The sequence below is a fragment of the Pezoporus wallicus genome, unplaced genomic scaffold, assembly GCF_028554395.1.
Source record: "Pezoporus wallicus isolate ANWC-B61680 ecotype Strahan unplaced genomic scaffold, APGP_CSIRO_Pwel_v1 contig_5231, whole genome shotgun sequence".
Taxonomy (NCBI): Eukaryota; Metazoa; Chordata; class Aves; order Psittaciformes; family Psittacidae; genus Pezoporus; species Pezoporus wallicus.
This window is the reverse complement of record NW_026635973.1, coordinates 1,071,811-1,087,256: the sequence shown is the minus strand read 5'-3', so window position 1 is coordinate 1,087,256 and position 15,446 is coordinate 1,071,811. Positions and strand designations below refer to the sequence as shown.

General features: G+C 42.5%; 1 protein-coding gene across 2 annotated transcripts; it reads left to right on the top strand.

Moving 5' to 3' along the window:
* The first annotated feature begins 143 nt into the window (after window positions 1-143).
* Window positions 144-15,446, top strand: TAF1A (TATA-box binding protein associated factor, RNA polymerase I subunit A). Of its 2 annotated transcripts, XM_057398783.1 has the most exons (10): window positions 3,405-3,537; window positions 4,877-5,046; window positions 6,225-6,338; window positions 7,556-7,754; window positions 8,436-8,566; window positions 9,246-9,404; window positions 10,455-10,521; window positions 11,728-11,848; window positions 13,492-13,652; window positions 15,125-15,446. In XM_057398783.1, the coding sequence occupies exons 1-10, from the start codon at window positions 3,405-3,407 to the stop codon at window positions 15,244-15,246; spliced, it is 1,377 nt and encodes a 458-aa protein (XP_057254766.1). In that variant the 3' UTR covers window positions 15,247-15,446. The 2 variants fall into 2 exon arrangements, with proteins under 2 accessions (XP_057254767.1, XP_057254766.1); XM_057398784.1 differs by lacking the exons at window positions 3,405-3,537; window positions 4,877-5,046 and adding an exon at window positions 144-246.

Sequence of the window (15,446 nt, the reverse complement as noted above, 5' to 3'; positions counted from 1 at the left end):
TCCTGCCTTTCGCTCTTGCTCTTTCATGGCGGCTTTCTCTAGCAGAGGGTCGCTGAGGTAACAAGAATAGCCCAGCGGTGCAGAAAAGGTGTCATTGCATACCCCTCACCACACGCAAGGGTGAGGATGCTACAGACCCAAACACCCACCTCACTGCGCTCCAGCAGCCACACCAAGAAGTTCAGATCTCCCCGTGAGAGGACGGATGCTACCAAGCAAGATGTCATCTCTCCCCACCATGCCCAGGTAAACCAGTAGTAAGGTGGGTGTACGGCCTCACTCACCCGCCGAGCACCAAGGAAAGCAGAGGCAAACGAAGGGCTGCGCACCCAGCTAAGAAAACCCAGCATCCAACAGGCCTGCTCTTGCTCCGCTGAACCCTCAGCTCCCACTTGCTGCTGTTTTAATGTCTGCAAAGCAAAAGAACTGCTCTTTGCAAGCATGACTGCACTTACAGTTACCTCTTCTCCACATCCACTTTACCTATATTGCTTCAGAGATCTGAAATGGCAGAAAATGGTCACACACAGGACAAAACCAGACAAAACTTCTCCTCCGTTCTCTTTTTCAGACCCATGTTACTTATGCAGCACAGGCACTGACCAGACAAAGAGAATAAAAGGTGCAGCCAAGAAGGGGTAGGTAACATAGGAGTCTTCTTGCTGGTTTATCAAATGGCCAAAATTTAACTTTTTCCACCCTCCAAAGGGCAAATGCTGGAGCTGCTCCCAAAACCAACAGTCACTTGGCAGAGCTGATAGTCAAGGTGAAGGATCCTGCTTTTTCATGTATGTTAAAGGACAGCTGCAGACAGCTCAGGTTTTGTTTTAAAGAGCCCTTTTAATGATCTACCACAAGAGTTAGCTATCACCACTGCTAACTGCATTAGAAGCACTGCTTGTGTTGTTCTTGCATCTTCATGATTATTGATTTCTGTGCTACATACTCTCATTTCCACAGCCCAATCATACAGGGCCCAGGATCCAAAGTTGGTTACTGCTACATAACTTCTGAAATATACATAAGCATTTCATTTCAACCCCCATCTAGAGGGTTTCATTTTAATCATATGATGAAAAAGCATCATGGTAAAAACGGGTATCTTCCTCAGTGCTGCAATGAACAGCTCTCATACCTCACCAACCCATGTCCCTTGGATATGCCACCATTTCCTACAGCCGACTCATATTAGTATCATGTTATCCAGATTATGTTTATTAAAAGACCAAGATAAAAAGTAGCGGTGTCTATGGTCATAAAGATGAAGGCAAGAAAGGGAGATGTGAAGAGATACAAGATCACATAGTGCTTGCGTAAGTCACTGCCTTTATTGTGCAATAACAGGTAGCTTGCAGTCAGTATGTATACACGAGTTTACCACTGCAACTGTCCAGTATCCCCTACAATTCAAGTATTTCATAGTAACAATATACCCACTTACTAACAAACCCAGCTTTCCCAGGGTGTGACATAGGAAAGAAATGCTTTGCTTAGTTCAATTTAGGTGTTTCAGACAAAATGTCCTTCAGTCTTCAACTCCAGTCTTGGAAACAGGTGTATTCAAGTATGAGAGTAGTCCTGCTCTACATGAAGAATCAACGTTTTGTGTGTGTCCTCAGTTACAAAACTGTTCTCCCACCTCCCCTATACTGAAGTATCTACTAAAGAAACTGACATCCATTAGCACCATCACTTGGCTAAGTTTACCTAAGAATCAGCAAAGACTCTCAATCATGCATGTTACAAGAAGATAAAAATAACAAGGCAAATGTAAACGTGCTTCTAAGCACACGAGAGCTTTAAAAAAATAAAGTGTGGTGACCTGGGTATCCGTGAGATCAGGGCACTGACCTAACAAAAAGTCAGAAACGTAGGAACTGACACCACACTTGGGGAACACCACTGATCAATGAGACACTCATGGGGTACAAAATTATAAAGGACAGATAAGGAAGGTGATGCTGTTAAAGAAATGGTGACATGTAACAGTTTATCATCAAGTTAACTAAGTTAACTTTCAATTAATAATAACAAATAGTTATGAACTCATCATATACTAGAAGAACACAGGATTAATAACAAAACAAAAAGGGAGACTTCCAGTATCCCCACATAGGATTATTAAATGTCAAAGTATGATACTGAGGTTAAATATTTAGATGCTACAAAGAACTGTTCTGCCTTGTACTATTCCCCTGACACTCGTTATCGATTACAGTTGAACCAGGATACTGGATTACATGAACCTTTAATCTGAGCCAGTTTATTATTTACTCACTCTCACATAGCAGGGCCATTCTGAAAAAAAAAACCAAAACCAAACCCAAACAACAAACACCAAACCCAATTGTAAACTCTTGCTCCAAACCCTGGACTTTACACATACCAAAGCACTCCATGGCAAAGCCAGTTGCCAAAAGTCATTTAAAGAAACATGTTCAGCACAGTTTGGTCCAAAACAGATTCTGTGGTTGAGGCAGACTTCCAAGATCCAGGTGGGAGAAGAGACAATATTGCTGCTCTGCAATGCACAAGATTTTGGTTCAGAAACCTTTCCTTCTGTCAACATGATGTTTTAAGTCACGAATTAAAAGTACCAACACAGCTAATGGGAACAGTGATCACAGGATCTGGTTAACTACCACTTCCAGTGACCACTGCATTACTCACAGCTGTAGTAACCCTCTGATCATGCTACCTGTAGGATTAAGCAGCTCTGCCGCACTACTGAGCACACTCAGATAGCCTCCCATGTTTCTGATCCCTCCTGCTTCACCCTTCGCTACTTCTTATTCCACACGCGGAGCAGTGCCAGCGCATCTCGCCTACACCAGCGGCAAAGAAGCCAGCTCCCCGCTGTGCTTCCTCGGCTTGGAGAGCTCCCAGCCCCTCCGCTCTGACACTCTTATCCTTGGAAAGCTTGCATCCTCCTTACCGCCCTCAGCCCCGCTCCAGCCGGGTGCAGACAGACCCGCGCGCACCATCAGTTCACCACAGACCGAAGTGAGCCCGGCTTCACCAGCCGCTCTGCTCACACCGACCCTGAAAGCACCCCCACCAGGTTCCCCCAAGGCCTGCTCTGAAGGCGATCGACGCCTTTGCTGAGACCAAAGGCAAGTACGAAGCGGCGGCGGCCGCAGCACGGCCCTGCCTGACCCCACCGGCACTACCGCAGGCCCCCGGCCCGCCACTCCCACTCGCGCCGCGCAGGCGCCTGCAGAGGTATCCCTCTTCCATCATGGCGGCGGCATTGCCCACCCCTCCTTTATAGCGGCAGAGACGCTCCTCCTGCCAGCGTGCGCGGGGCGGCCGTTGTTAAACCGAGCCCTGCTAGGGATTGGCCGGCTGCTGGTGTCCGGCTGCGGTAGCTCCCGTCGTGGCGAGGTCTGCCTCCCGAGCCAAAGATGGCCGCCGCTCCAGAGGCGAATGGTCTCCTGCGGGAGGATAGGGTGGGGAAAAGCCCTGTCCTGCCGGCCGGGAGCCCCCTGCTGCCGCCCTTGAACCTGCCCTTCCTGTCGCCGCACTTCTACCAGCCCGGTAAGCGCGGCCCCGACGGCTCCCGCTTGTCCCCGCTCTGCCGCGGCTCCCCGTCCTCTGCCCGCCCCGCTCCGGCTCTGAGGGAGGAACGCTCCGCTGCGGCGGACCTGCTCCCTGCCCTTCGCGCTACTCGTCGGTCTGCCGCTGAGGAAGGGGTTAGGGTTCCCCATGCGAGGCGCTTGGAGGCGGCATGAACGCTTGCTAGTAAAGTAAAGGTTCGTGAGGTGGCTGATGACAGAAGCTTTGTGGCTGCAAAGCCTTTGGACAAGGTGTTTCAGAGTGGCTTTGTAGTGAAGCTTTACCTCAGACCTATCCACATCGTGTCACTTCTCAGCAACTTGCCCAGCAAGAGGTATTCAAAGCCAGATTGGACGGGGCTTGAAGCAACCCGGTCTGGAGGAAGGTGTCCCTGTCCGTGGCAGGAGGTTGGAACTGGCTGAGCTTTAAGGCCCCTTCCAGCCCAAACCAGTATGGGATTCTGACTTACCCGCATTAGCTATGCGCCTTGTATTTAATCTTACGGTGTTTACTGTGGGGTTTATTTTATTAGTACTTTGAAACCTTTAAGGTTAGAAATAGGCATGAAGACTAAACCTGTAGGTAGGTTGGTTACAGGTAGTTTTGTAGAATGCACTGCAATAAAACTGCTCCAAACCAGTGTTTTAAGTTATCCTTTGCCTATAGCATCTAGGTGATTCAGTGAGCCTTGCATGTCCTTTGCTGAAGGCTCTTGAGGCTTGAGCATTGTAGGGGGCACATTAGACCATGGCATACAGATGTGGAAAAGATGTTTCAGTTTTGTGCTATAACACACATTGGAACTGGTATCTGTGTAAAAAGGTGAAGTGGTTTCTTTCTAGCCTTGTACTCAAATGAGAAGAATTCTCCACATTTATGTAGTGGGAACTGCTTAGCCTTTGGTACTGGAGTAGCCTGTTTGTATGGGTGCATGCAAATCTTCAGCACATTTAGATGAAGATTAGTAACAGAAGAGAGTGGTCCCCAAAATATAACAAACTGCTGTGATGTTATCAAGACACCATGATCTTCTGTGGTAGGGCAGCAGTGTGTAGTATTTGGCTCTTCACTGTTTCAAATGTCTGCAGCTGTGTGCTGCTTGAGGAAAATGCCTTTTCATATTATATTTTCAGCTCTAACCATAATCTTGCTGCCCTGGAGATTAGTAGGTGTCTTTAATTCAAAAGCCAGATAGCTGAAGAGCACTTTCTGTAGTGCCTGAGAAAAATGGTACTAGAGGGAGACTGAAATGATAGGTGCATTGTTATCTGAATAAGGGCTGTGACAGTTGTGGACTTAGTTGATTTGTTTGTTTGTTTAGCATTTTCTCATGAACACAAGATAAGCTTCAAGAAGAGCAAGGCAGTGTGTTTAAGTTACATTCAGGATGCCCTGCTACAGAAGCAGTGGGAAAGGGCTGCAGAGTTTCTGATCTCCTATATTGAGGCCCTAGAGAAAGACTATTCCACAGAATACATGAGTCCATCAGAGGTAAGCCAATGTCCTTATCAAAGTTCTTTTGCAGTTGAAGAAATACTTGCAAAAATCATGTATAATACTTCAGGACTAACATCCAAATTAGCTAATCTCAGGCTCATTTTCTTCTGTTTTAAAAAGTATTAGAAATAAAGCCAGAAAAGTTGGGCAACTTTTATAAACTAAGCTATTTTCTTAAAAAAAAAAAAAAAAAAAGGAGCTTCCAAACCCGAATAAGCAATTATTCTGGTGCTGATGTAGAAACTCATGGATGGCAGGTTGCAGGAAGTCCTCCAGCCCTCATCCCCAGTAGTGTTCCAGGCACCATGCTGTCAACTTACCACAGGTGTGCCTCTGCACAGGCCTGCTTTTGCTGTGGGGTTAACCAGTCTTGCTGGAGCTAGAGTTCTGCTGAGGGCTCACTTTTAGGGGCACTAAGAATCTGCAGTGCTGTCTGATCTCTCTTCTGAGAGAGGGGAAAAAAAAGCCTGACTTGGCTTGGTATAAGTTACCTCCATCAGGAGCACATCTGTGAGAAGTCATCTTAAAGGAGTCCTCTAAACCAGAAAAGCAGTAAATGTGTTTGCCATTGGCATGCCATCAGACAGAATCTGTTGGAAAGTTAGTGGCTTATTTAGGACTTTACCACCTCCTCCAGTACTTGCAAAACAGCTGGCAGGTACTGAGATAAGAGCAGGAGGAAAGAGATCAGAGCCTGATCAGACTGAGTACTTGGATATGGCTAGTCTGCTGTAATATTTGGTTACATTGTGTAGGCAGACCTTAAAAATACGAATGCATGTGGATGGGAAATTACATCTAATTGGAAATAATCTTTATTACTTAATTCAAAGAATTATGTATAGTCTCAGTGGAATCATATCAAAGGAAAAGATAACTTCTTTAGTAGCATCAGGGGAACCTTCTGACAGCTGCAGTTCTCATAAGCTTTGCTGGAGAGCTGCATTTGTAATGATCAACTGTGAAGCACCCTCTGAATGACTGTAAAATTCCTACTGGTGAGTATGTAGGTTACTACAGCAGTAGATAATACTTAGAATTTTTTATTTGCAACTCAAATGCGCATCTTTTTCATGTGCTACAGTAACTGTAAATATGATAACACTGTATATGTGGTGACTTGCCAGTTTTGTACCAAGGTTGTTTCTGAATCTCTCTCTTCCCATTCATAGATGATTTGGAGAATAGGAACTGAAATTTTGTGCTATCATTCCCATAGCAGCGTGAAAGAGTTCAACTCTTTCATGGAACAGATGAAGGTTTCAGGAGTAAAAAGGTATTTGAAGGTGAGTGTATTTAATACAGACATGTTGATTTTCCACGTTTGGTTGATCACTTAATTATTAGTTTCTGAATCTCTCTTTTGAAATACATTGCTGACAATAGCATCAAAACCAAAAGAGAACACATTTGAGTTATCAATTGCATGATATTTTAAGGGTTATTCTATACCTAACCGTATCTCATTTGGTCTGTGTGTTTGATCACAGATGTGTAGTCCGTCCTTAGAAGTGCCTAGATCCTTTAATCTTTGAATTTGAAACAGTTAAATTCTTTCATGTGTACCCCAGTAACATCAAATTATACTTTAACACTTGCTAAGCTTAGCTTCTTGTCCTTAATTTGGTCATTGTGATGCTGACTAAACAGCTATACTTAATTTTTTGCTTTTGCTACCCATTAACTTTTCAAGTAGCTAATCTGTGTACAAAACAATAGGCCTTATACTGTGGACCCTGTGTCACCCACGGGTGACACCCTGTGGTGGCTCATTCAAACCTGTATTGTTTTGGTTTCCTTGACTGTTTCTTGCTTGGGATGAATCTTCTGTCTTTCATTCTGTTGTATTTGTTCAAGAGCTTTAACTGAAGCTCTGTGTTAGAGTTAACTAGAGGTTTAGACTTATATCCAGTGCCTAATGAGCATGATAGGGTGGTGGGACACCCCTCTTTCAGGTGTTCTGCAGTTGGGTAACCACATGGAAGATCAGCAAAGGTAACTGGATTCCCTCAAGTCATTTCTGGGCCACCTTAAATAGGTACAGCACTTGTTAATAAGTAGGTTTTAGAGGCCACTGCTTTCTGCTGTCTTGCCAAGTATCATTATCTACCACCTAGATGGGTGACTTTCTGCCTCGTGGACCTTAATCTGTGAAGCAGAAATTATGTGTATATAAAATATGCTTTTAATTACTAATGTTTCTCCAACATCTTCAGACAGGAAGCATTAGTTAGGTTCTTGGCTCATTTCCCTGCCCCCAGTGACACTTGTATTCTCCTATTCCTGCATTTTTCTCCAAAATTCCTTATAAAGACAATGTTCGGATAAAAAGTGTGAAATGCTTTTCTAATTAAAATACTTTACTACCCGTGTTTGCAACAGTTTATATGCTTGTCAGTAATGAGTCTCACCTTTCCCTGCACAGCTGTGTAGATCTTTGCTGTATTGCTGAGAATTGCATTTGTGCTGTGAAATGCTGTGCTATGGTCTGTTTGAATTGCAGGTTTGCCTAGAGCATGCCTTTCACCTCCTTTGTAATGGATTCATAGATGAAGCTTACCAAAACCTGTCCCTGGCAGAAAGCTGGAGGTTTGGAGAGCAAACAGTCTTTCAGGATAAAGAAATGAAACTGATTCAGGCTTACAGGGGACTATTGGACTACTACAAATGGTCTAAGCAGAAGAACATCTTGTTAGAGCACGGTAAGTGTTATTGCATTGAGCTGTGAACTTGCTTGCCTATGCAGACACTATAGCTTGCAGTGACACCTTTTCCTTTACTAGACTTCAGAATTGGATGGTAAATAATCCTGTATCATAAATGGTGGTACCGAAATGGCACAAAGACTTGCACTTTCCTGAAGTGTCCTGGAATGCTGCTCTGAAGCGTTTTCTTCCCCCCCCCCCGAATCACATTTCTTGTATCCACCCAGCATCACCTGAAGTAATGATCAAAGGAATGTATTCACTGCTAGGAAAACCCCTCACAACTAGTGTTTGAATTTCAGTTTCTTAAAGACATATGAGTTGCTACTTGTGTGTGGCATCTAATTGTACATATACCTGCTGACTGTGTGTTATCAGTTACTTTGGATCTGTACTTGTTTCTGTGAAAACTAAGTATTGAATTTGGTTCATTGACCTTGTGCTGGTAGCATCTTGTCTTGACATACTACCTGTCATGTCCCATAAGTCGAAATCGGGTGATAATAAATTTGAATGAAGAGCAGTGACAATTTCTTGTTTCAGTACTGAGGAAACTGGCCTCTCTTCTTAAAAGCTGACTGTAGTCCTTGCTTAGCAAAATGTTATGATCTTAGGTGCACACTTCAAGATCCCTTTGGATTAGCAGAGCTAACAGTGTCATTCTTCATGTTTTGGTAGGTGAGGATGGATTTGAAGACTTGTCTGTTGAACAGGAAATGCACAGTTGCTTTCGGAACGCAGCAGTGAACTTAAAGGAGATTATTAAAATACCTGGCATCTGGGATCAATTTGTGAAATGCTATGTGGATGTAAGGGCATGTTTTACAGATACCTTCCTTTTGTGCTTCCTTGCCTAACTTTCATTAAGATGTGTGTGGGTGACAGCAAATGCGTACATGTATCTCGCTGGCTTTGATTTAGAGCATGGTTTACTCCTGCAGAGCCTGTACAGTGTACAAAAAGGATGATCTGTGCATTGCCAAGAAAATGTAATAGCCAGACAGCTTGCATATTTTGTTTTTGTGATGCTAGGATAGAAAACAACTGCTTAGAATTTGTAATTAAGAAAAGAAGTTAATCTTTAATTATTTTTGAAGTTATTTACTCCTTGTAAATGTTGGTAAGTGCTGACTGCTCTAAGCACATGTTACAGGATTTTGCTCAGTGCTGCCAAGTTCTCTCACTGAGCATTCTTTAAAGACATGGCTGCTTCAGTGTCTTTCCAGTGAGCAAGTGCTGGTAATTCTTTGACAATTAAGTACGTGCTCAAGGAATTTTCACCTGTAGCAGCTTCTGTGTGTGAATTTCCATTCATGTGTGATGAGAGTAGCAAGTAAAATGAAAATACACTACTCATAGTCTTAACTAATACGCTGCACTCTTAAATCCAGGCTGTGCTATTGGATTGTTCTGTGGCAGCCCAAAATGGGTTATGAGAGTTTGATTGCTAGTATGTGGTAAACTAACAACAGACTTAACTTCTCTTAGTTGCTGGAGTTCTACGGAGACCATAATGAAGCCCGCCAAGTGTTACGTGACTATGCCTACAACTCCAAGTTTCCTGCTAATCCCAATGCTCATGTTTACCTCTATCAGTTCCTGAAGAGACAAGGTGAATCAAAGAAATCACTCATTTCTGCACTGAAGGTATATATTCTGTGGTAGATGCAGTCCATGGTCACTCCTATTGCATGCTGGTCTGAGAGTTTGGTTCAGTTGTAATGTTATTTACCCTCTTGAGTTCTTTGTGGGAAGCAGAGGGTTAGAGGAAAGTTAGTGGTAGGGATGCAAATAATGAACAGTATCCTTTGCTGTCTTTGAATTCAAGTCTTTGTTTTGCCTTTAACTGATACATTATATAACTTCTTAAAGTCAGTGAGTAAGCTCAGAGTGTGTGTTTACATGGTTCCAGACGTCTGTATGAGCAGGTTTGTACATAACATGCACTGATTTCTGTTACAGCTTGATCTTTACAATGCCGAGGAAGTTACTAGATGCCTGCTCTTCCACACATTGCAATTAGTTTCTCTGCTTCTGTTCACTGAGCTGTGCATTTAAGCTAAAATAGAAGCCAATGTCTGCTGATGTTGGCAGACAAGCTCTTCCTGCATTAACCTTTTCTGCAGTAGCTTTTAAATTCCTGCTTTCCTTGTGCTTGCTCATTGATCTTAGTAGCTTCTTGCAAACAATATTTTGCAGTCTTGTTTTGCCACTTGATGGCACTAAGGTGCTTTCGTTAGGGCAAAGCTTTTAGAACTGCTTCATAAAGTTTAGACTTTTAAACTGTAGCATAAAAATTGTGATATCTTGTGTCACCTACAGGATAGTGACAAATCAAAGAACTGATCTGTGATCCAGTGCACAGAGCAGCATACAGGAGAGCTAGGCCTAGGAAGGAAATACTTTTGCTTCCCAAAATGGGGACACTGGATTTAGATTTGGGCTGTTCCTTGAGCATTTTGTATTTGTCACACACAGTCATCAAGGTATTTCATCCATTGTGTCAGAGTAAGGACACAGATGTTCAAGATGAGCCTAGATATTCTTTATATTAAGGCACTAAGGTACTGAGTTGCTTATTTTTCCTCACTAGAGCCCCCAGAACATTGGAGCCTGTGCTTCTCTTGAGTGGGCAGAAGTCTGCAAAAGTTTTCACATTAAAATAATGCATCTGGGTTCTGTGGTATTCTTTTTCAGAACTTGCATGATACTGTTCCTTCTCATGAACTGATGATAGATTTTAATCTCATGCTTCAAAAATCAAGTAAGTCTTCAAATATCTTTGTTCTTTTATGTTAATCTAGACTAAGGTTCTGAAATTATTTTGCAGCTTCCTTTCTGCCTTTTGAAGTACTTTGTGTATTAAAACCAACCCAAACCCCCAACTTTCCAGTCACAGGAACCTTTAAGTTTGATGTGTGAGCAGGCATTTACAAACTTATTTAAACAAATGCCTTTTTCATTTGAAGGTTGATCAAAGCAAACTATCATAAGACACATCCAGGAGTTCAAAAATAGAATCGTAGAATGATTTGGGTTGGAAGAGACCTTAAGATCATCTGTTTTCAAGCCCTTGCCAGGGTCCTGTTCCCTTTTTGGAATCTCCAGTGTATTGATTCTTTCTCTTCTGAAGGAGTTGAGATGGGTCTTCTTACTGATCAAAGAACAAACTCTTTCTCCTCTTTAAGGGAGTTTTATCTTCAAGCTGGTAGAAAAGTCTTCCCAGTTGGAGACTTTTTTTGCATGCTGATCAGTTGTAATCCAAGCTGTCTGCTTGTGACCTGGTATGTTCTAGCAGGTCAGCAGACGGGTCTTTGAATGAAGATTGTTTTCTCTTCTCTGCTTTTTCTTTGGGAGGGGAAAAACCAACCTCCTGGCTGAAACCTACCTTTTTCTGTTCACTCATGACACATTTGCCAACTTTTCATAGCTAATGAGATCAACCTGAATTTTTTTTTAAGTAATTTATACTGATAAATGCAACTTTTCCCACTTTTACCTGTTGTGATACAGCTCAAGTGTTGTTTTAAGAACTCTGCTAATATGTAGCTACTGCTGTGAAATACCTGTTTTTTATCAGTCCCACATCTGAACTTTGGCACCTCAGGATTTGAAGTATTCCAGAGGCACTGTGTTTGCTTCCCATGGGAAGAACATCTTCATTAGAAGCGCTGGGTAGCGAGCTTTGGAAACGGTGACTGTTGTAAACAAGGTAGCGTGAGATAAGTGAGCAGTCCTGTGTGTGCCTCTCTGAGTCAGCAGGTATGGGGATAGGGACAGAGTGTCTCTGATATGAGTTATGCTCTAGAGCTAGGATGTATTCCTTCTTTCTTGGAAGAGAAAGCAACGGTGGGAGCCCTCAATGTTAGGGACAGTAAGAAACAGAATGGAGAACTTTCATTTGTTGGCTACTGATGAGTTAGTTCACCCTGATGTAAGTAACTTATTATTCAGCCTGATCTTTTTCCAGAGAAGAGGAAAAAACGTCGTCTGGGGCTAAAAGTTATTTTTGCAGCCTTGGATTATGCTGGCTCGAAGGAGAATGTAAAAGCATGGAGCTGTTTGGCAAAGCAGCTGAAACAAATTGTAATGTAAGTGTCTCTGATGCAATGTTCTAAAACCTGTGTCAAGTCTCTGTGTTTGGGCAATTGATATAGTGACAGTCTAGCCTTTCTCTTGCTGCTGGTGAAGGGCAGACTTGTGCCCTATCCTGAGTTCAGTTGCAGTGCTTGACTGCAGTGTGCTTTCATTGGGAAGAAGAAAAGATTTGGGAATTAGAAATTAGTGAGGAGAATTCCAAATTTCCAGCATTGTGATTGGCTGAAAACTGTTCAGGTTTGGGGTTGTTTTTTTTACCAGGTTAAGGGTTTATGCAGGAGGAGTTACTCAGATGTTTGGGTAGCATTTTCTTCCCATCACTAATCTCCCTCTTTTGGGGAGGGGGGAAGAAGTTATTGAGCCTTCTGCTCTGTTACTGTGTGTGCATTATTTGAAGCTGGTTGGAGAGTTGCTGGGCTGCAATGAGGGCATGGCTGGTACCATACAGACTGGTGTGTTGTGTGATGATCATAACTGTTACAGAATGAAGCCAGTGTATTCTTAAAAGCTGAACCAACACGCCTGGGGATTGATGTGTCCTTGCCAACACTGACAGGCATGGCCCCTGGCTTCAGAAGCAGCCATCTTGGGCAGTCTGTGCCTAGAAGGCCTACAATGTCTGAACTTTATTCTAACCAATGAACAGGGTGTTGTGTTTTTTTCAGCCCTATATATTTTCATTAAATTAATTCAGAGTTTAACCCATTTTTCTGTCTTCTCACTACCTCCACTTCTGCAGTGTAGAATCACAGAATGGTTTGAGTTGGAAGGGACCTTAAAGCTCATCCAGTTCCAACCACCTGCCACAGGCAGGGGCACCTCCCACTAGAGCAGGTTGCTCCAAGCCCCGTCCAGCCTGGCCTTGAACACTGCCAGGGATGGGGCAGCCACAGCTTCTCTGGGCACCCTGTGCTAGCACCTCAGCACCCTCACTGAGAAGGATTTCTTCCTAAGATCTCGTCTCAATCTCCCCTTTGTCAGGTTAAAGCCGTTCCCCCTTGTCCTATCTCTACATGCCCTTGTGCCATCATCAGTTTGTCTGCTGTTAAGGTCTAGAAGCTAGTGAGTTACAGCTAGGAGTGTTGTTGCACAGAGCTAGTAAAACCAGTATGATTCTCTAACTTTGCCTGCAGTTTTGTTTTTGAAGAGGCAACTTCAGATAATCTGATCCCTGTTATAGGTAGTTTCTATTTCAAAACGCTTGGTTTAAGGTCTTTATTGCCTAACAGGTCTTGAAATAAGTATTTAGGATAAGTTAGTCTTTGAGTATGCATAGAGTAACACAAACCTTTTCTTAAAAACAAGTCAACCCCTTCATACTACTGATCTGTTGACAAACTTGAAGAAACTTTCTCATTAATACTGACAGACTGGCACACAAGTAAAGACTGGCTTCATTTCACACCATAATCTGTGTTATTGCCAAGTCTTAAGAAGATTGCTGGAGCTCACCTCCTGCCTCATTAGTGCTGCCAAGGATTAAATACAGTTGTTTCTGTATAGTGCAGAATAAGGTCTGTGTGCCTATGCTAGCAATTTATGACACTTGTAGCAAGTTGATTATAAAATCCAGTGTCTCTTAATCATCTTTTGATCCCAATTTAGGCTTTTCTGTAACTTTTTTACCTTTTTCCAGGTCTGAGAAACATCTTGACTGGCTCAAGCAAGAGTGGAGCTCCAGAAAGGACTGGTGGCCAGCCTTCCATTTTAGCCGTTACTTGGGAAAAAGGAATTGGCAGGAAAATCAAAGCCTTTCCTATGAAAAAGCTCTGGTGGCTGGAATCTTACTGGGCAAGGGTAATACTAAATGTTCTTTCCTTTTCATTGCATGGAACAGAACTAATGCCTAGTTCTAGCCCTAATCAGATGGCATGCAGCTGATCTACTTCTTGGAAGAAATGCAGTTTCTTCCTTCTGGGAAAGATTGTCTTTGAAGCATGAAGAACATGAGAAAAATATTCAAAGTGGTTTGATATTTGACAGTGAGGCATATTTTGCATCCTGGTTTAGAATTCTGTTTTATCTGTTTTTGTTGAGCAGTCACAATACTATCTGTCATATTGTTTTACCTTCAGTCCACAATTTCAAGCATGCACAACACAATCCTGAGTGAATGTTGTGAGGGTTTGCTTTGCTGGACACAGCTTTGGCAGTGTCTCAGCAAATACTAGGGTCGGTAAGGACCATAGAGGTGGTGTAGTGCAGGAGGAAAGGGGTGGTGGTGTTTTGAGTGAAAACCACCAGCAGTTTGGTAAGATCATGACTAAAGAGTAGCATTTTTTTGAAGTGCTGCAAAACCCAAGTGGAGTATCAGGGCCAAAAAGCAGCTGTTACACTGAGAGAAAGAGTATGATGTGGAGATGATGGTTTGTTCCCTGGTGTGAGCTTTTGGTTGATAGGCAACTAGCTTGTCACCTTTTCTGGAACTTTGTCTTCTGGGCTTCGTAAAACAATCTCTCATATTGGAAGGTTTTTTTGGGGGGGTTGTTGGTTTGTTTTTTTTTTTTTTGCTTTCAGTAATTTGTTATCAAATGTCCCCCAGTTTTCATTTCCAGATGGTTAATTGTTCCAGCTGTAGTTTTCTTTAATGCAGTTTCTATGCTTATTGGTGTCAACATGAGCTTCTATTTTTCTTCTCCAACAGAGTAAGTTCATGTAAGAAATCAGTGCTGCTTTACATTGTCAGTTTTACTTTCTGATCTATGTGAAGAGCAAAAATTAAAGAGAAGAAAATTTTTTGTAAGATGCAGTTTACGGTGATACAGAATCACAGACTGGTTAGGGTAGGGACACCTTGCACTAGACCATGTCACCCAAGGCTCTGCCCAGCTTTTGGCCCTCAACACTGCCCAGGGATGGAGCATTCACCACTTCTTTGGGCAACCTGTGTGAGTGCCTCACCACCCTCACAGTAAAGAACTTCTTCCTTATATCTAACCTGAGCTTTTCCTATTTCAGTTTATACCCATCACCCCTTGTCCTATACAGCCAGAATGTTTTCTGGGTCAAATGAGGATAGGTTATTTAAAGCTGCAATTACAGTCTGGTGTGCATAGAACCCTATAATGGTTTGTGCTGGAAAAGACCTTAAGATCATCTAGTTCCAACCCCCTGCCATGGGCATGTGTTGGATTATTTTATTACCTTTCATTATTGAAATTGTTATTGAAAACTTCTGAAATGCTTGCATGTTATTTAAACAATTAAATCATTTTGTATTTGCTTATATCATGCTATAACTTACAATGCCTTTCTGTTTTTCCCCTTAGATGACAAGTACTTTAAATACATATCCCATCAAGGCTGCAAAGCTCAGATGAAAAGGTTTCGGATACTGAAGAAGTTTGTGCATAAGCACAATCCTGTCTACATGAGAATATCTGGTCTTTGAGTCTTCTGTACAACCTTGATTAGAGGGCGTCCTTAAGGTTCTTGTGCTTCTTCATCTTTGTGAAACTGACTTCTGTAGCTGGCATTCTAGAACTTCTAGGCAGCACCTACTGACTCAGGACTAGACTTTAATATATTTCTGTAAAGAAATGCTTTGGGTTTATTTATTTTATAATAAAATGAATATAAAACAACTGATAA